Source organism: Capsella rubella, unplaced genomic scaffold, assembly GCF_000375325.1.
Source record: "Capsella rubella cultivar Monte Gargano unplaced genomic scaffold, Caprub1_0 scaffold_2, whole genome shotgun sequence".
In the NCBI taxonomy this organism is placed as follows: Eukaryota; Viridiplantae; Streptophyta; class Magnoliopsida; order Brassicales; family Brassicaceae; genus Capsella; species Capsella rubella.
The window spans coordinates 9,062,928-9,083,692 of NW_006238922.1; the positions used below are offsets into that span (position 1 = coordinate 9,062,928).

At 33.9% G+C, this 20,765-nt stretch overlaps 3 protein-coding genes across 4 annotated transcripts; 1 reads left to right on the forward strand and 2 right to left on the reverse strand.

Moving 5' to 3' along the window:
- The first annotated feature begins 1,633 nt into the window (after positions 1–1,633).
- Positions 1,634–3,117, forward strand: LOC17894303 (tetraketide alpha-pyrone reductase 2). Its single transcript, XM_006300477.2, has 4 exons — positions 1,634–1,848; positions 1,943–2,307; positions 2,423–2,775; positions 2,859–3,117. Exons 1-4 carry the CDS (start codon positions 1,743–1,745, stop codon positions 2,998–3,000), a joined length of 966 nt encoding a protein of 321 aa, XP_006300539.1. The 5' UTR covers positions 1,634–1,742; the 3' UTR covers positions 3,001–3,117.
- A 1,461-nt stretch (positions 3,118–4,578) lies between these two features.
- On the reverse strand, positions 4,579–6,653 carry LOC17896163 (ethylene-responsive transcription factor ERF118). 2 transcript variants are annotated; one of them, XM_023788251.1, is made up of 3 exons: positions 6,559–6,653; positions 5,899–6,181; positions 4,579–5,802 (listed from the first exon to the last, which is right to left on the reverse strand). In XM_023788251.1, exon 3 carries the CDS (start codon positions 5,626–5,628, stop codon positions 4,630–4,632), a length of 999 nt encoding a protein of 332 aa, XP_023644019.1. In that variant the 5' UTR covers positions 5,629–5,802; positions 5,899–6,181; positions 6,559–6,653; the 3' UTR covers positions 4,579–4,629. The 2 variants fall into 2 exon arrangements, with proteins under 2 accessions (XP_023644019.1, XP_006301554.1); XM_006301492.2 differs by lacking the exon at positions 6,559–6,653 and having other exon boundaries at positions 5,899–6,496.
- Positions 6,654–11,816: 5,163 nt separating this feature from the next.
- On the reverse strand, positions 11,817–15,705 carry LOC17894865 (alpha-xylosidase 1). The gene is made up of 3 exons (XM_006300538.2): positions 15,367–15,705; positions 14,609–15,270; positions 11,817–13,895 (listed from the first exon to the last, which is right to left on the reverse strand). The coding sequence occupies exons 1-3, from the start codon at positions 15,588–15,590 to the stop codon at positions 12,025–12,027; spliced, it is 2,757 nt and encodes a 918-aa protein (XP_006300600.1). The 5' UTR covers positions 15,591–15,705; the 3' UTR covers positions 11,817–12,024.
- Positions 15,706–20,765: the final 5,060 nt, after the last annotated feature.

Genomic DNA, 20,765 nt, shown 5'->3' on the forward strand with positions numbered 1-20,765 from the left:
TTGCGGAGAAAAACTGAAACACGAACAGACCCCAAATTTTTTTTCCCTTCACTAAACCAACAACCAATAAACGCCTGCCATGTGGCCCGAAGGACGGCCATTATTTGTCTCGTTTGAGAGAACGGTCCTTCGTTTATTATGTATTTATCATTTTCTTTTAAATGTTGTAAGGTGAAGGACGAAAGATAGATACGGCGTTGCCCATGGCCTTACAACAAAGTAAAATACAACGGTCCCTCCACAAAGACAATGTGATGTCATAAAAATCAATACACGTATAGTCGGACCAACCAGCGGCCAACCACCTATTAAGACGTTTAACAAAAATACATAAATGTTTATAATCATGTGTGTGTTTCTTGAACAAAATTTTCTGATTGTAGGAATCCGTTGCAACTCTCAACTATTTTGATATTTTGTATTTATTGTAGAAAATTTTATTGTAATGCTATATATGTGTCCGCATGCAATATAAATTTGTTTCTTGCACATTATTCTTGTATTTTTGTCATGGTAAACTTCACAATTCTCCTCAACACTTGACTTGACAAGCTGCTTTTGGTTTGTTTATCATACAACACAACCTATAAGGAAATTACTTTAGTTCTGTGAAATTAGTTTCTTTAATTATGTGATCTCAACCTGTAAGGGAATTTGTTTTTTTAGTCACACAAAGGATTTTATATCATTCTTCAAAGTTTATGGGAAACAAAACAATTAAACCTTTAGGAGTGAACCCAAGTATTTTTCATTTGATAATAGTGGTGATTTTTCGTTTGTTCTATATAGAAAACAAAAATAGTTTAAGTTGCAATTGATGAAATGACGTGTTAGATATTATTGAGTTCTACTTAAAAAAAAAAATTAAAGGGTTTCTAGTGTACTGTATTTGATAAGATTTATCATTAAGGACATCTTCCCAACTATATATCTTTCTATTAATTTTGATTTTGATTTTATTAATAATAATATATTTGTGACTATATTGGAACAGAAATCTCCCTATCATATTGTTACTGTATGCTGTTTTCAAATATCAATTATGCAAATGAGTATTGAAAATAGACCTACACTTTTAATTTTTGTCCTTTTGCTTTAATTTTATTTCCCCCATTCCTAGCTTTTATTAGGACGATCTCCTTTGAACAAAAAAATCATTTTTATATTTGTAAATTTGCTATTCATAATTCACTTCTACAAATGATAAATTAATAATAACACGGTCATTATAATATATTAATTCATAAATATATTTATATATCGATAAATCGGACAAGAATAGTAAACCGTACCTCGATCAATTTAATTAATCTTAAAGTTAGATTATTTAAGTAGAGCTGTTAAATTTTGTAAAGAAATTGGATTATGTTATTGTTTCAAATCTTAATGCAAAACTATTTGACAGTAACGACTATATATTGGGATACTCATCAGTCATCACAAACGCATGGACCTCTAAATTGCGAAAATGAGTATCGAACCCCATGAAGCCCAATGGGCCTTTACAAAAGTCATCTTCCACTTAACAGTCTAAAGTCATATTTTGGTCCAGATCACATTGAACGGCACTTCTTTGTCTTCTTGATATTATACGAATAACTGTCATTTCACTAACGTGAATTTGAGAGCACGAATGTGATGAATCACCAACTCTTCTTTTCTATCCACAAAGATTACTATTATTAAACCTAATCACATCTCTCTGCAATTTGAAAAATCAAAATTTCGTAGCAGAGACAACGATGCCAGAGTACTTGGTAACGGGAGGAACCGGTTTCATTGCTTCTTACATCATCAAATCACTACTCGAACTCGGTCACACCGTTCGGACCACTGTTCGAAACCCTCGTAAGTCCCCGATTTTTTCTCACGCATTTACATTCAAAGTCTCCACCTTTGGTTTCTTGGTTCTAATATGATTTGATTTGAATTGATGTTGAAGGTGATGAAGAAAAGGTTGGATTTTTATGGGAATTTCAAGGAGCAAAACAGAGGCTAAAGATCTTTCAAGCTGATCTAACTGTTGAAGGAAGCTTTGATGAAGCAGTGAATGGTGTTGATGGAGTATTCCACACAGCTTCTCCTGTTCTTGTTCCACAGGATCATAACATTCAAGAGACATTGGTTGATCCAATTATAAAGGGTACAACAAATGTGATGAGCTCTTGTGCTAAGTCCAAAGCCACATTGAAAAGGATTGTTCTTACTTCTTCTTGCTCTTCGATACGGTATCGTTTTGATGCCACTGAAGCTTCTCCTCTCAATGAGTCTCATTGGAGTGATCCTGAATACTGCAAACGCTTCAATGTGAGATAACACTTGTTATCTTTTAGTGTTATCTTTTAGTCTGCTTAGATATGGTTTCTGTTATGACTTTGGTGAAATTGATAAAGGATGATCATTGATTTTGGTTGATGCACAGCTTTGGTATGGATATGCAAAGACTCTAGGTGAGAAAGAGGCTTGGAGGATAGCTGAAGAGAAAGGATTAGACTTGGTAGTTGTGAATCCTTCCTTTGTGGTTGGTCCATTGCTTGGACCAAAACCAACAAGTACTCTTCTTATGATTCTTGCCATTGCCAAGGGTCTTGCTGGAGAGTACCCGAATTTCACGGTCGGGTTTGTGCATATAGATGATGTGGTTGCTTCACATGTATTGGCTATGGAAGAGCCTAAAGCATCAGGGAGAATCATATGTTCGAGCTCCGTTGCTCATTGGTCTGAGATCATTGAGTTGATGAGAAACAAGTATCCTAATTACCCATTTGAGAACAAGTATTGATTCTCACTCTCATTAGACTTAACAAGATTTCATCATTTGGTTGGTTGGTTGATTGATTCTTTGTGTTTTCTTGCAGGTGTAGTAACAAAGAAGGGGATAATATTCCACATAGTATGGACACAAAGAAGATACATGAGTTGGGATTTGGTTCCTTCAAGTCACTACCTGAGATGTTTGATGACTGTATCATCAGTTTTCAGAAGAAGGGTTTGCTCTGAATATATAGCTTTCCATATATATATATATATATATATTGTGGATTCATGGAATCGATGTAGAAGAGTAACTGGTTTTTAATTTCTGCTTCTAGTAATAAGCTGGTTTTGATCAACTAATTGTTCTAATCTTGAACTTTTAAGCATTAGCCAAATGATCCAAGTAGCAAAAATGATGCAGTAATACTACTTTTGTGACAAGAGATTCACAAAAAGGATTTTAGTAGAAATTCTTTAAATACACTTACAAGTGTTTTTTACTTAATACAACTCACACAAGCTCAGGACAGCATCTCATCAACACTTGGTCTCATTATTCTTATTTGGCTATCTACACCCGACACAGCCTCACAGCTGAACATCTTCATTCAATTAATTATACATGAAAAATGCTATAATCAAGTTAATACATTGAGTCATCTAACTTGCATAGGACATTTAAGATCAAGCAATAAACATGAGAGAGACATTGCGAATTGCTTAAAAATCAAGCAAATGGGCTCTCTTCTAGCCGGAAACCTAATACATGACCAACATGGTTAAAAGACCTCAACAGAAAGGTAGTGACTTATAAGTCTTATACTAAAAAAATAATACAATCTCTCGCACTTGGGTTCATTATACTATATTGAAAGCTTTATCACAAGATCCTCTACTTTCATGTGCAATTCAACCTCTCGTTCTTATAGTAATCTCACGTGCTCTAGACATGCTTGACCGACCGCACGTACAGAAAAAGATATCACAAGAGCATGTGCAACCACAAAGTAGTGGGAGAGAGTGTTACTAATACAGTAATACCATACAAAAGTATACTACTACACTCCTCCTTTGACTTTTCCTTATTCCCAATCACCAACCTCTTTTTTATATAATTAAATTCCAAAATGCGATACAGCTGTGGTATAAAAAATATATATTTGGAAGTTAATAAGCAAAAAACCTGACAAAACCAAACTCCTCTGACTTGTTGCCACTTCCGTGTCTTCTCTTCTTTAATTCCCCCACTCTCCTTCACTACTCACTTACTATTCAACCTTTCTTTAAACAGAACAATAATGTAAGACTAATCAAATTTATATAAATGGGTTTTTTGTGATGATGCGGCGAATCAGCAGAGAAACAGTGACCATACCAAATTCATGCATTTGTCATTTTCCATCAGATTCTTTAGAATCGCAACACGTCAGAATCTAACTCCCAACTGGTATAGATGGATTAAATTGAAGGAAGACAAAGCGATAACAACTATGTCAAATATCAAGATTTATAAATAAGAACTTCGTTTCATTAATAACGTTTGTGTTCATCATTAACAAAAAGAGAACGATGTAATTAAAAACTGATAATGGAAATTATCAAACTCTTTCTTCAACTTTGGACGGCTCTAAAAAGCACAATGGAAAAACCCAAAGTGAAGAAGAGAGACCGAAAAAAACACAGAATCAGCAAAACATCATTAGAAAATAAACTCACTCCTAATTGCAAAACCCGGCCTTATGTCTTAAGATCTTACCACTCTCCGGAACACACACTTTTGTATGTCTTGAATACTAAAACATAAAAACGAATTAGAAAAAAAATGATGAAAAAGAAAGACTCTTCTCACTTGAAAACATTGAAGTAAGTATCCTATGAAGCTGCAAAACTTTTTAATGGGCAACCAATGTTGAGAGGGGCGAGTTGATCGAGAAAACCGAAACTAGAATCAGCTAGCTCTTCAACATCCGCAAAGTCGAAATCCGGCAATTCGCTTGGACCATCATCTTCGAATCCTTGAATGTCATCAAGCAAGCCAAAGCCATCAAACTGATCATCATTGAGTAAACAATCAAAGTCAAGGTCGTTCCCATTTGGACCATCCGCAAAGAAACCAAGATCAGGGATTTGTAGATCAGTGAAGTCGAAGTCGAACAGCAGATCCTTGTTTCCCCCAGCAGCAGCGTTTGGAGTTGGAGCAGTGGTCACTTCTTTAGAGACTTCAACAGTTGTGTTGACACTAGTGAGAGCTGAAGCTGAAGTTTCATCTTGCTCAACAGGAGCAACAGGTGAAGAACGAGAGCATTGACTCGTCTCAGATGAAGAAACAGCAGGTTTAGTCGACGCATTTCCAGAAACAGAGACGGAAGCCGCAAGTGCTTCAAACTCAATCTTCTTAACATCATAAGCCTTAGCAGCATCTTCAAGAGTATCAAAAGTACCCAACCAAATCCTATTTTTAGAGATGGGATGCCTAATCTCAGCAGCCCATTTCCCCCATTTCCTCTGCCTAACACCAACAGGCTTCTTAGTCAACACCATAGGACAAGCAGGAGTAGCTGACGCAGCTTTCTTGCTAACAGTTTTAGTACTGTCCTGAGAAGAACTCTCAGAAGGCTGCTCAGAAACTACCATAGACGGGAAGTTAATCTCACGAACAATACGCTTCACTTTCCGAACCTTAGGAACCTTAAGCTCTTCCTCATCGCTAGAGGAATCATCAGTAGCATAAGGATCATTGACAATGATACGGACTTTTCTCAAAGGTTGGGTTTCTTGAGGAAGGGATGATAAAGTGTTCCTCTTTTGTTTCTTCTTCATCTCCACACTAGTAGTACCACTCAAAGACTGATCTTTTCTAACCTCAACCATTGTTTATACCCCACTCCTCAATATACCCAAGAAAACAGAACGAACAAAAAAATCACTCAAAAGGTCAAAACTTTTTGTGAATCAAAAACTCAAAACTCTCAGCGAACTATGAAAAAAGAAAATTTTTGCTGCTTTATGTGAAAACCCCCAAAGACTTCAACACCAGAACAAGTCCTGTAATCAAAACAAAGCAATAAAATCTCAGATCGGGAGATACAAAAACGGAAGATGAGAAAAGGAGTGAAAGATAAAAAGAGAAAAAGATGAAACCTTTTGGGTCTTAAGCGCATGGAAAGAGAAGGAGTCTGGAGAACAAGCCTCTGCTTAGAGCAGAAGTGAAGAGCGTTGAGCAGACCAGATTTCAAAGAAGACGATGGCGTTGAAGAAGATGATGATGATGAATAAATCGGAGAAGAGAGATGAATCAAAGACAAAATCACAGTCGATTCAAACCCAGCCGACATAAATCAAAGCGTTATAAACGCCTTTTTGTTGGTTGATTACTCCGATTTAATCAAAACCTCCAAAAAAACCAAACTCTTCTTCCTTTACCCTGTTCTTCAAGAAAAAAAAAAAGACAAAGAGACAGACAAGAGAAAGTGAGAAACCAAATAAAACCCAAACAGCTAAAACCCAGAACCCTAGAGACAAGAGAGAAAGATAGATAGATAGATGGGTAAGAAACCTGGGGATGAGATTATTTTTTCTCTTAAAGAGTATATAAAAAAGAAACAAAGGATCCGTGACCAAATTTCACAGAGGAAAAAACAGTAAACAAGTGTTGTTACAAAAAAAAAATTATATAATTAAAAAAAAACAAAAGCTTTGGTTTTTACAAAATACACCAGAGAGACGACGCAAATCTCTAGAACAATAAACAAATCACAAAGAAGAAGAAGAAGAAGAGGAAGAAGATGAAAGTGATCTAACCTTGTTGGTGTGTGTTTCTTCTGATTCTCTCTCTCTATCTTTCTCACTTTAATTTTTTTTCTCTTCTGTGAATAAAAATGATAACTTTCACGCTCTTTATATTCTTGATTTACTGATTCATTTCCCTTTTTTCAATGACGGTCAAAAGAGAAGACCGACTTATAAGGAATATAAAATATTGTAACAGCCAGTAAAATGTTAGTATTAAAAAACAAAATAACTAAAAACTAGGAAAGAAATAAATAAAATAATAACCTTCCTTTGCAAGTTATTCCTAATTTATAGCAAAAATTACATTTAATATTTGACCCAACTAAATTAAAAAGATTCAATGTATAAAATTAAATCTTCGGTTTCTATAAACTTAAACATAAATAAGAGTACTAATTGATACAGACTACTACTGTTAGTGGCTGCTTTTGACTTTAATTTTTTTTGCGTTACATATTTTTTCCTGGAGTATTAAATAATTATAAATAAAATAATAATTTTCTCATTTGGGGAGACATATAAATATAAAAGTATGATTAAAATGCAAATATAAAGATTATTATGAGCTGGCATGGTGGGAAAGAAGTAGGGACAAAAAAGAAAAAAAAACATTAATGGCGCATGACTCTCTCTCTCCCTCCCTCTTTCTTACTCATGCATCTATCATGTCCTGCCTAAGAATCCTAGCGCGTGTTTCTCACTCTCTTTTTTTTTATATACTACTAATAAACAAATTTTACATTTTTAGTGTTTTGAATTTTTCTATAATTTTTTATTATTATATATGTGAGCTTATTTGGGTAAATATCTTTTTGTGTGTAAACTTATTTGGATATATATCTTCAAATCTTTCAGTTTTGGTATGGAATCTTAACTACATTTGGAATAATGTCTCATTCTAAATTTTTATTATATATATAAATTATAAAAATGGGGGTAATCTACTAGATTTTTACATTTTATAAAACTGAATAAAAAATAGTTCCATATTTAGTTTTAGATTCTGGTTGAATTTTAAATTATTTTGAGCTTAACCAAGTTGTAGTAGTCTAAGAACAAGCATCTCACGTTAGTGTCCACTACTAGGAATTGAGACTTATGAAAAGGGTTTATTTTTATGTAAAAAATGTTACGGAGTTAAATGAAAAAAAATCATAAAATTGAGATTGAAATTCCAAAATTAGAGAATCTTGAGCGTTGTTATAAAAATATAAATTCAGAAATAATGCATGATATGAGTCTTGACTTTCACTCACTATAATTAGTATATACTTCAATATAGTGAGAATTGTTAAATCTTCTAAACAAAGTAGTGAAGTGGTCGTGGAACAAACGTATCAGAAGTTAAAAAATAAATAAATCAACAAAGCTGTCAATTTTAAGGAACAGCATCATATAGTTTATCTCTCAAATGGAGGTGTGGAACGAAACTGCTTAATTTTAAATAGTAAACTTTGGTATTAGATTTAGCAAAGAATGTTTATGACACATGCGACACGTGTACGATAAAAAGATCCTTCCTATGTTTTGCTTCAAGCTTACTAAAAGCGAGTTTTAGTAGTACTATCATCAATCATACACAATTAACCTCATAACAGTAATCATAATACCTTTTTATTCTTTGGTAAAAGTGATAGTGAAATCAGGAAGATAAGAAGAACTTACAAAAGAAGAATGTATTTGTGAATATGCAAAAACCTAATAGTCTATTTTTCATTCGTATTATATAACCAATGATTAAAGATGAAGTTAACCTTTTATCTTATCAAATTTATTGTAAAAATTGGGGTTCTTTCATTTTTTATTCGGTATTTGTACTAAGGCGAATAAACATTTAAGAAATCCACGATAAAACTCGAGTTAGATTATGGTATTCACTTTTTGTATATATTTGATTCAAAGTTTTGGATTTAGATAATTGGGTAAAGAAATTATAACTATTCAATTCGATTTTTGATAAAATAGATGTCAAATTTTGATCGATTTCATATCGGTTTTTGAAAGGAAAAAAAAAACTAAAAATCCGTTTAATTTTAATACGACTTAAAGATGAATAATTCATTTTTTTTGTTTTATCTTATTGTATTTATCATTAAGACTTGCAAATTTCTTAACGATGTATGTATCTATCTAGATGTGTGACAAAATTTAATGAGGGCCACGAACATGACCCTATATAATAATAACTAGCAAATCTCTATATTAAAAAGATTAGTAAAGAGAGAATCTAAGTGTGTATGGCTATGGCATGTGAGAAGCACGTAAGAAGAAGAAACATGGACTCATCGCCACCTGCCAAGTTCGCAGAGGACAGAAAGGGTTCTGTAATGGTCCTTTGCACTGTACTATCACGTGACCTCCATAAAAAGTGTACTATTCATTCCAAAATCCAAATCTATTAATATTTTTTATTATAACATGCATCATGTTAGCAAATGTTTTTTTTTTTTTTTTTGGTTGTCACGTTACGAAATTGAATGTTCTTTTGGGTGTGTGATAAGACGTTTTTTTTTTTTTAATTAAAGATGTGTTAGGTCAGTGCATGCATTCATGATCAACAACTCTCTATTTGTAGTAATTTAGTCTTAATTAAGCAAAAGCTAATTGATTTTTAAAATTGCCAGATAATTTCTTTAATTAGCTTAGTAGTAATCACTCATCTCTGGAACACACTGCACATTCTGCACGTACGTACCATAATTTTCCTTTCAAATTACGTCGAATCAAGAAAATAACTTTATTTGTGTTTGGCTTTTTGATTTCCGACCGTAAGAAATTTTGAACTTCTCTTTTCTATGTGAAGTGTGTTAGCTATGTATAAAACATTGTTTCAAACTCAATATGATTTTCATTGAATCTTTTGTGAAAACGCTAAAAACGACATTTTAATGCATCACCACGATTGTTATTTGAAAGAACTATCACCGATATCAAAAAATAAAATTAAAAAGTATCATCAACTTAACACTTGTTCATATACAACACACTTGCACAAAATCCATGATTTCATTTGTAAGAATAAGCAGTTTTCATGTTAAAAAAACAAAAAAAAAGTATTAGGATTTTAGCCGTCTCCAAATTTTATTAAAATACAAATTATCATTATAAATTTTCAAAGCAATCAGATTTTTTCTTTTTGTGAAAAACAAGTTTTCGTTGTTGAGACTTTTCGTTTTTCTAGATTTTTTATAACCTCTATAAATTAATATTTGATATAAAATAATATCACAAACAAAAATTTATAGATTTCTGTAACCGTAAATTAGCTTTTTAATTTCATTAGTACATCGATAACTAATAAAATATTAGTATTCATCTTAGTATGTGTTCACTATAACAACGGTACCAATCAACTGAATACAAAACGAAGGCTGAAAATATACAAAATGTTACAAAGTAGCGATCACAAAAAGCCCCATACTAAACGGCGGTTTGGTTTTGGTGTAAAGGTCGGCGGCTGCTTTGCATAAAGACCATAATAAACAAAATAAACAAAATGATTAGTCGGTTAACTTATACTAATAATTTAAATTTTTACTTTAATGAAATTTTCTATTATACGAAAGAAAAATAAAACAATATTATAAATAAAAAAAAGGACGAAGAAGGTAAAAGTGGGGGCACGTAAACGGTGGCGCGTGGCTCGAAGCACACACCGCCGGTCCACTCTTTGTCCTCTGTACTCTCTTCCTTTTTCTTTTTTTTTCCCGCCATTATCAATTTCCCCGCCCAAAAACTGTTAAGCCACACCTAACCATCTCTCATCTCCTGCCACGTCATCAACCCCCGCCACGTGTCCTTTTGTCTTGTGCGATGGGTCTCTCTGTTTCTTCTTCTCTTAGCTCGTTTCCCAACGTTTACACCAATTTCTTACTAATTTCATTTTTTTACCATTTTCTTTTTCTGATATGATGTGAAATGTGGTCAAAACTCCGAAACAACCTTATATTATTAACAAAAATATGTTTTAACAGTATTATTATTCATACTACTTTGCCTAGGTTTATAATTCGTTACGATATTACCTATCAAATAGTGTGTGTAAAATAATTGTGAACATTTTTGACAGAGCTATAACAATAATAAACGAAGTGTGTGAAGTATAAAGCCGACAAGTTTGATGATGATAGATTTCACAAAAGTTGTTGGAGAGTAGCAGTGGAAACTTCTTTCCCCCACCTCTCTAACCATGACTATGTACAGTCTCTCACTTCTTCTTTAGCTACAGAAATTTAAACTAATACCTAAGTTTAATTACAATAACGACTTGTCAAAAGGGTGCAAACAGTAGTATGATAAAATTATTGATCCATGTGTGTGTGTGTGTGTGTGTGATGAGCAAATGAGAATATTAAAAGTCGTAGAGGCTTTGTTGTGGGCTGGACTTTTCACCTAGGCTTTTTGGAATTAGTTGAGAGAGAGAGTCTCATAGATCTTCGCCTAACTTTTTGTTAGATTCTGTTGTTTTTATTACAAGATTTTAGCATGTGTTTTTCTGATAAGGACATAGACCATCAAGAGGGCGACAAGTTTAATAATTTATGCTAGTATGCTACTTTATGTTAGCCAATGGTTGGGTATGAGAAAAACCTTCTCATTCGACCGTTACATGACATATTCAAGCGATTGCGTCATCCTTCCTTAGGTACGAAGATTTAAGCGAACGAAATGTGTAAGAACATATCAACATGATGATGACACAAGGATACAAGAATTAGAACATAACTATACGACATTTAATGGTGAGTTGAGTTGGTTACACAATATGCAATTTCGACAGATAAATTGTGGACATGGAGTAGTAAATGTTGAGATACATATAATAATATTGTTGTCAAGTTATTATCTCACAGTTACTGTGGAAAGTGTTAGTCTGACGATCAGTAAGTCTGATCACCTAATTCTATCAGTGATCAGTAATATAACAAAGCCTTGTACGATCAAGTAATAGTATTATTGTTAGATGTGTTTTATGGATCCGAATTAGTTGTTGTCCGGTCCTGAAACTCCATAAGTATACGAGTGTTGTTGTTTGACCCTAACGTTAAAGCCCAAACCTTGTTGAAAGGTGTGAAAACAATTCACAAACCATATGAAATCATGACTTTTTCGAAAGTCCCAATTTCTCTGTGCATCGATTTTGTATATGTCGTCAGAAAAACATATATGGTCCTCTCAAGTCTGATATATTTTTGGGAATTCACAAAAGCTTATCCATTGTCAGGATATAATCACAAACCTAACTTAAGCTATTGTCAAAGGCCAAAGATAATAATAATACTTATGCTTCCAATTTTTATTCAGACTAAAAACAACTTCTAATAAAAAAGAGACAGACACAATCTAAAAAACCAAACCTCTATTCTTTTTTTTTTTTTTAATCCGAAAATGTAAAAGAAGAATAAGCATACTTTTTTTCTTAAATATAATCTTCATTCTCCTCCTCCAATAATTTACCAAACTCTCACATGTAAATTAATGCATACCCATCTTCCAGGACATGTTGAAGTCCTTACCAACCAACATCTCAAGTCCAGCAACCTCAACCATCACACTCTTGTTCTCCTCTTCTTCATCTTCCAAACCAATCACGTAAGCATGCTCCTTTGAGCTTACCACAATCTTCTCCGTCACTGGACGACCGTTGATTTGAATATCAGTAGCTTGTCCTGTTCCTTTAAGTCCCAAAACACTCACTCTCTCAATCACCCATCCTTTGCTCAACGCATACTTCCCTTCTTTAACTTGCGACCACATTTTCACAGTCCCGTTTCCGACAGAAGCGTAGAAGTCAACGTACGTGGACTGTCCGTTTCCTAGCTTCATCTCCGGAAGCTCGTCTTCGTCTAGATAAAGCTTCCCAGTGGCGTAACCTTCAGAAGCTCCTGCAGGGAAAGTGATGACGAGGCTAAACGGTGTTGTTCTGGCGTCTTTGGAAATCAACCCTCCTTGTTGCATTGGTAATATAGTGTTTTGGTAAAGATGAACGTTCACGAAGTTCAAAGGAGCTGAGAGAGTTACACGCTTCCCGTTCTTGGACACAACTGCTTGAGTCATGTCGAACATGTGGTACCAAGAACCTGGTGGGAACAATGCTTCTACCTCTGTTTTGCCTTTTTCAAGAACAGGGGATATCATGAAGCTGCTTCCAAGCAAGAACTGTCTGCTGTTGCCGTAACACTCTTTGTAGTCAGGGAACGAGAAGAAGAGCGGTCTAGCGATGGGTGCACCAGTTATATGAGCTTCGTAGTTGAGAGTGTAGAGGAAAGGAAGGATCTTGTATCTCATACCAAGAGCGTTACGAGCTGAATCTGCAACTGTGTTCCATTGGTAAAGCTCTTGTCTTGGGGAGTAGTAGTTAGCGTGATCTCTTGAAAATGGATAAAACGCTCCGACTTCAATCCAACGGTTGCAGAGTTCTTCTGTTGGTTGAGGGTAGAATCCACAAATGTCAGAACCAACCATTGGAACTCCGAATATACCAAAGTTCAACATGGTTGAGATAGAAACTTGCAAGCTCTGCCACGTTCCTTGGTTATCTCCAGTCCAGTGAGCAGCGTACTGACCCGAACCAACGAAGGTAGACCTAGACAAAATGAAGGGACGTTTGCCTTTAACATCAAGTAAGGCCTTGTGAGTCGCAATAGCCTCAGAGAATCCGTAGATACTGTGAGCATCGTACTCACGAACACCATTGTAATGAGTAGCACTAGTGGCAATAGTCTTGAACCCAACAGGAGCTACAACTCCAGTAGCATTGATCTTGTAAGGAGGATCATCCCATCTAGTCTTGGTTATATTCTTGCAGTCCAAGCAACAAACCCAACCAGGTCCTTCCCCACTCGGACACTGCTTCCCTTGTGGAATTGTACACAAACCAGAGCAGAAGTTGGACACCTCGTTCATGTCAATCCATAGACCATCAATGGGGACTAAATCATGGAAGCGTTTGATCTCATCGCCCCACCAAGAAACCGTCTTAGGGTTAAGGAAATCAGGGAAGTAAACCGGACCAGGCCACACTTGAGCCAAGAAAGGCTTTCCTTCATACTTGATAAAAATATCAGCTGCCATGGCTCTCTGGTACGTACCGTAGGTAGCGTTGACACCAATACCAGGATCATTAATCACAATATACTTCATACCAATCTTGTGGATTTTGTCCAAGAACGCCAATAACTTAGCACGAGGATACGTCTTAGGATTCAAAGTGAAATCTTTGTGACCATCCATGTGATCATCATCGTTCCAAATCACATCAAGAGGGATCTTAGCCTTTTTGTAATTGTCCACCACATCTTCAACAACTGATAAGTTATGGTATCCCCATCTACATTGATGAAACCCTACAACACAAAATTAATACATAAATGATTAGTATAAATCAAAGATGGATGGGCTATATAAATCTATCACATGGCCAAAACCAAGATTCGCAATTACTTTCAACTCAATTCAAGAAACCGTGGTCCATGTCTACAATGGTCCAATTTTAAGATCTTGTAAGGACCAAATAAAACCGCATTCAATTTTTCAACCCACCCAAAGGCAAAAAAGAAGATCACAAAAGAGGAAAGCAAAGACCATTTCTTGATATTATCTTTTAATTGGAACACCCATAATTAGATAGCGACACTTTTCACTATTTGCAATATCCCACAAAAAAAGGGCTAAAGCTTTCTAAAAGTTGTGTCGGAGAAAAAAATCAGATACAGTAACAGTACTCTTTACAATAAAACATGTGGCATTCCAAAACCGAATCAACAAAACTAATTCTACTTTAATGGAACATTAATTAACTAGTTTCAATGACTCGGGTTTGGTACTAACGAGTAACGAATGATACACACAATCTATTTTCACGTGACTCTTCGTTTGACTAAAGTCAAAGCTATAGGAACCTGAATTAACACTAACACTCATCATTAAGACATTAACTAATACTTAAACACCATAAACAGAATCACTAATCCTATTTAGCTACCACAAAACATTAAGACAATAAAAGAGAGATGCAACAACCAAAAACCAAAAAAGCAGAGCAATAAATGAACATTACCTAAAGACCAGTACGGCATTGGAGCAGGCCGTCCGATTAACTGAGTATACTGATCAACCACATTTAACGGCGAAGGTCCGGCGATGAAATAGAAATCAAAAACACCTCCGATGACTTTATACGTCAACGAGTCACCTCTGTAGAACACATCCATACCATTACTGTTAAGCAACAAGACAGCATGAGCATAAGCTTTACCTCCGACGTTTCTCAGATCCATATACATGGGATGCGAACCGTAAAGGTCAGTGTTGAGATTAATAGCTGAAACATCTTCAGTGTAAAGAGTGTAAGGCTCGTTAGGGACGAGTTTGATACCGTTAGCTTGTGAGTTTTCACCTAAACCGTAGAGTGATGCGTCTTTGGGTAAAGAAGTCGAGATCTCTAGGTACTGGTCTTTGAACACTAGTGAGCTTGAGGTGTTGAAGAGTGTTTCGTGGTTAGATCTACGTTTCACGGCGAAAGTGAACGGATCTGTTGTGAAACTGAAGATTAGCTCTGATCCGGAGATTTCTTGAACTGTAATCGGAGATTTTCTTGATTTTCCGATGACTTTCCCGACCGCTGGTGGCTGTTCTCGAGGGAAGAGATTGTACGGAACTTCCCATCGTTGTTTCTTGGCGTCAGTGATATGAACACGAAGACGTGAATCTGTCTCGTGCCTGTAAGAAACAAGAAGCGAACGGTCAGAAATCAAGAAGAGTGTGTAGTGTTAGTGTAAGGGTGCGTAACAGAGGATTTTGTTAGTGAATGCTTACTTGACGAAGAGACGAAGAGTGGTGATATCAGAGCCGTAGATTTTGTTCTTTTGCTTGACTTGGAGATAACCAATGAAGCCACCGTCAGGAGACTCTTCGATAGAGACCAAACGGTAGCCTTTGCCGATGGTTTTGGAGGATTGGGTGGGTGAGAAACAGAGGATTAAAGCTAGAAGAAGAAGAGAAAGAGAAAAAGCTAGAGATGAAGAAGAAGAAGAAGCCATAGTTTCTAGTCTAACACTCAACAGTTTACACTGTGGTGTAACGAAGGAGAGAGAGAGAGAGAGAGAGAGAGAGAGAGAGAGAGAGAGAGAGAGGGAGGGGTTTAGAGAACCAACCCTCTTTAGCTTAGTTCTTGATAAGTTTTGTGAACACTAAACGAGAAAGAAGGATATAAATAGTACAAAATCATTTACGGATCTTTTTGATTATTACAAGAACCATCTGAACCGATTATAGTGTATAATAAAATCAGTCGGTTTAGGCCAACCGTAAAAGATAAAAAGTGTTACATTGTTTTGGTCTTGGAGCTTGTTGATGTGCTGAGTTAATTATGATTTTTTATGTGTAAGAAAAACAAAAGTGTAAAGAGTAAAACCAAAAAGTATGTTGAAAAAGGGCAAAAAGGCTTTTCTTTTAGAGGAAGAACTTAGAAATTTTTTTGGCGTTATTCATTATTTAGGCCAAATACAATGTAATTAGTCACCCAAAAGAGGATAGTTAGAGGTATGAAAAATAATTATATGTATATTTTTCATAAATTGCATATTTTAGTTATTAATTAGTTTATTTGAGTTAATATTGATAACTACAAACTCATAATACTCCCTGTGTCTTAATATGTTAGATGTTTTATGTTATTATATTTTTGTTTCATTTAATTAAAAATCCTCCAATATTTATGCATAATTTATGTTTATCTAATATGTTATGATTATTTGTAGTTTACAGTGTTTTTAACTTTTTATTGGTTAATTGTTTTTTAAAAAATTGTTACATAATATACTTCATTTTAAAATGACATAATATTCATGGTTTCTTAGATTTTTTTGTTTCTAGTTTAAGAAAAAGTAAACTTTGAGACAATTAAGTTTATTACAATAAGTTTATATATTTTGTATCTAAAAGTGTTTGGCAAATAAAATAGTAAACAAAAAAATGTGTTGAGTACAATTGTGGGTAAATTCCTTTTCCTTTTAATATACAGAGAATTTTAGGGAAAATGCAGAAATTATCACAAATACCATGAATAATAGATATAAATATATAATTAAAAAAAAATTGTTAACGTATTTTTTTTTTTGGTAGAGGAGAAAGAGACAAATCCTTGCATTTTATTCAAATGTTAACGTGTTGTTTCGAAAGTGATTGAAGGACTATCTCGTTTTTGTTCTTTAAAATTAAAGATTTGTACATTTTTTTTTTTTGTTAAAGGCTGTATATACAACTTTATATTTATGAATATTACTTTAGTGCCATTGATTTTTATACTTCACATTAGTTGATATATTTATTTGAGTTTATTGCAAACACTAATACTACATGAAAGGGTACGTATATTTTTTGCCATCATCTTTATATGTAGTTTAAGCTACGATAAAAAAAACAAATATAGTTGAGTTAGTTACCACATTTAATGTATTAAATTAAATTTAAAACCCATTATTTACACTAACATGATATTTTCACAATAAAACCATTTTTTTTTGTACGTTTTTAATTTCTCGACAGAACTTTATATACACAGTCATCTTGAAATGCTCACATGGACTAGAGAGATACCTTGTTATTACGTTGTTTGAGAATTAATGCGATGACCAATAAAGCAATAAACTTATACTGTAAATAGATTGAATGAAAAATAAAGATAAATTGAATTAATAAAGCCAAAAACAAATCCATAGGAGTGATATGATTCAACGTGGCTGGTTGGTTCCATTATACATCTCAATCTCGGTCTCTATATTGAAGCGTGATTCTCGCTTCCCAAACTAATTTATCCTGTCTGCTCATTTTTTACGTTAATTAATTAAGCCCTTTGCACACTTTGCAAACAAATTAGCATATCGTTTGGTTATAACAAAAAAAAAACCCTTACAATTAGTATATATGCATCGACGTGTTACTTCTCTAGAAAAAGAGTATCCATAATATAGTAAAAAAAAACCAATGTAACTAGCTAGCTTCCTACTTTGCTTACCGTACCACTTTCTGAAACTAGTTTAATGTGTCAGTTCGTTTGTATGTGTATATTGAGATCGTTCAAAAGCTTATATATACATTTTTGTCTTAAATATATATACAGATAGCTTCGTTTACGATAATGTTGTTATTTCACCGCCGTGCCAAGAAAATAATGTTTGTCCAATGCATGAAATAGATACTATTAAAACAAAATACAAACGAGATGCAACGACTGAGTTTAGGTTGGGAGTTCCGACAAGAGTAATTAAGGTAGTACATGCAAGCAAAAAAATATTAAAAATGAAGAAGATTCCAAGATCTATACATCTCTATACATGTAGGTGTAGCGTCTCGATTCAGGAGTTGCACATTGTCTCCAAGCATAAGTACTATTATCACATTAGTTTGTATTCACTACTCTACAAAATATTTAATAGAGATGTATTTGATGTGAAGTGATTCACGAGATCCAAACTTGTTTCTCAGATGCATCCATCACTTGCCCTTCTTTTTGGATATATACTCTGTGAAGTACTCTGAACCATTTTGAAACTCTCTCTACGTATATAAAATTATTATAATGCAAATATTATATTAACCTGATAAATAATAATAAGAACAAACTATATAATATCATTTTCGTTGAAAATGAACGTAAGACATCAACATTTTCCACTTCATTATAATATTTTTGGGATTTCATCGATAATGAGGATAAGATTGGTATACCATGCAATCGACGACGATTGAGATAACACATTAATCGGTTTAACTATTTAGTTTGTTTGTCGGCATCATCGGTTTAACATTCTTCAAAAATCTCCACCGGCCGACGAAACTCTTTTTACTTTCTAATTACTCTTTTTAAACTAATTAATCAAGCTTAAAGCATAATAATCGTATTAAAGAAATGGAAAAGAAATAGACAAAAAAATGGATTTTATTGGGGAAAGCATAGAAGAGAAGTGTGGTTCTCGATGGCAAAAACGGTCTCACCCGTCTCTTTGCCTCGGCTCTTTTCTCCATTATATAATATTTCAAGATCTCGATCACTGCCATCTCGTATTAGTATATGAGTTTATGGCTTTATTTATATATATAGTATTCAAATAAATTTGAGTTTAATATGGCTCTTATAAGATTTTTTGGTAAACTCATATGCTATCAAATGTTTACCCCAAAAAAAGCTTATAATTAATGAGATTTAAGTAAATTTAGTTTTGGATACATATATATCAAGAATCAAAACATCAAAAACAACTTGAGCTATGCATATATTTCATACTTGAATAGATTACGCCATTGAAACTCTATATATTTTGCTTATTTTATACGACCGTTAAAATCAGAAGATATTTTTGTAGGTGACACGTTTTTCTAAGGAAAGGAGGATGGAACGTAATAAAGGGTGGGCCAATAGGCGTGAAGAAAATGGGCCGTAAACACGTGGTGCGTCAAGGCCCACATCACGTGTAAGTTTCCATGCCTTTGCCTTTCTCTTCCTCCACTCTCGTGACTTCCCTCTGCCTCTTCATTCTTTTTTCTCTTTTTTTCAATTTTTTACTTTCTCCTTCTTTTTCTTTTCTTTCATTTTTGTTAAAAGATATTAATTTATATCTAGATTTGTGTGTGTGTGTGTGTGTTAAGTTCCTTCATTATCATTGTGCCGTTATATTCGTGAAGACAGATACAAATATTTATATCTTTTAACTTTGGCGATGATATATTTTGCAACAATAACATAAAAAACTCACTATGTTATATCTTTTGGTCTAGTGTCTCATTTATCTTAATTAGATTTCTTTTGATATATTTTGCAACAATTACATAAAACCAACGAACGTTTTAGATGAATGGTGTGATTGGTTGATAAGATTTCTTCAATCACAGAGCAAAAGGATGATGATAAGATGAATGGTGTGACTTGGTTTGCATGAAAAGAATAACTAAGGGGGGCATATTGAATCAGTGATTTAGGATGATTTTAATTTTTTTAACAATCTCTGCTTATTGGATTGGTGATTCTATAAAATCTATTAAAATTCTATCTTATTGCATCTACTATTTGTTAAAATTATTCCAAATCTAACGTTATTCAATTAATCATTTATTAAAATCTTTTCAAATATCATGTTATTGGAAAACTGGGATTTCATAATACAATTATTCTAAAAACGATTTCAGATGATTTCAAAAGCAAATTATAACTAAAATTGACATGTTGAAAATCACACCTCCTATAGTGATATTTGGAAGAGTTTTAAAAGTGATTTTTTTTCTTTTCTTTTCTTTTCTCTTTTTCTATTTATAAAACAATACACATCTACGCATTGTTCATTAGAACTGCTCAGAGACGTGAAGAGCAACGTTCTAGCCGGTGCCGACCTTATCTTCACCGACGAAATAGTGAATGACGCGTCTCAGACATGAGAACTGTTGAATCTATTGCAAATGAATACGATCTGTTCATCGTTGGAAGAGAGAAAGGAAGAAAGAGTCCTTTAACGGACGGGCTTGAAGAATGGAGTGAGTTCGAGGAACTTTGGTGTCATTGGAGATCTTTCTTGAGATACAAGTAATGATTAGTGAGCTTGGTGAGGAGTGAAGGGCGTGAGTAGAGTGAGTCGGAGATCTCATCCACCGTGAGAATCCCATGCTATGGAGTTTGAGTCTTGTGGAAGCATGTATGTATGGGATAATGGTGGTGTTGCAAAGAAAAAGTGCGTGAGAGAGAGAGAGAAAGTATTACTAGTATAAAGTTAATGAAGAGAGAGGAGGAAAAGAGAACAGATGGCTGATACATGAATTGATCACATATACATACATATGCAGTTTTATAACCAAATAACATGGCCGTAACATGTTCAAAAATCTTTACTACGACCACATATAAACGTGGTATGTCATATGTGAAGAAAATATTCTATTGATAACGATTGAAATATATTATTGTTTCATTGATAATAAGAACTGTTTCAGATTTATCCTAATCTTTTATTATTTTAATCAAAATTTAAGCGTATAAATATATGTATACGTCAAACTAGAAAACCTACGTCAAACTCTAAAAAACCAAGACGCTTGACAAGAAGATTAGAGAGATCTAGTGCATCTTATCAATAGCTTTTTCAAACGGTTAAAAGGTAAGAGTCGTTGCTTTTTTTATGATTAACTTATTTGTTTTGTTTGTTTCTCCATAAAAATCAAGTTGTTTG

Coding starts and splice junctions, on each gene's coding strand:
- LOC17894865 (XM_006300538.2), bottom strand. CDS start 15,590: ATGGCTTCTTCTTCTTCTTCATCTCTAGCTTTTTCTCTTTCTCTTCTT. Junction 15,271..15,366: donor ACTCTTCGTCTCTTCGTCAA/GTAAGCATTCAC, acceptor TGTTTCTTACAG/GCACGAGACAGATTCACGTC. Junction 13,896..14,608: donor AATGCCGTACTGGTCTTTAG/GTAATGTTCATT, acceptor TTTGTGTTGTAG/GGTTTCATCAATGTAGATGG.
- LOC17896163 (XM_023788251.1), bottom strand. CDS start 5,628: ATGGTTGAGGTTAGAAAAGATCAGTCTTTGAGTGGTACTACTAGTGTG.
- LOC17894303 (XM_006300477.2), top strand. CDS start 1,743: ATGCCAGAGTACTTGGTAACGGGAGGAACCGGTTTCATTGCTTCTTAC. Junction 1,849..1,942: donor GACCACTGTTCGAAACCCTC/GTAAGTCCCCGA, acceptor TTGATGTTGAAG/GTGATGAAGAAAAGGTTGGA. Junction 2,308..2,422: donor AATACTGCAAACGCTTCAAT/GTGAGATAACAC, acceptor GTTGATGCACAG/CTTTGGTATGGATATGCAAA.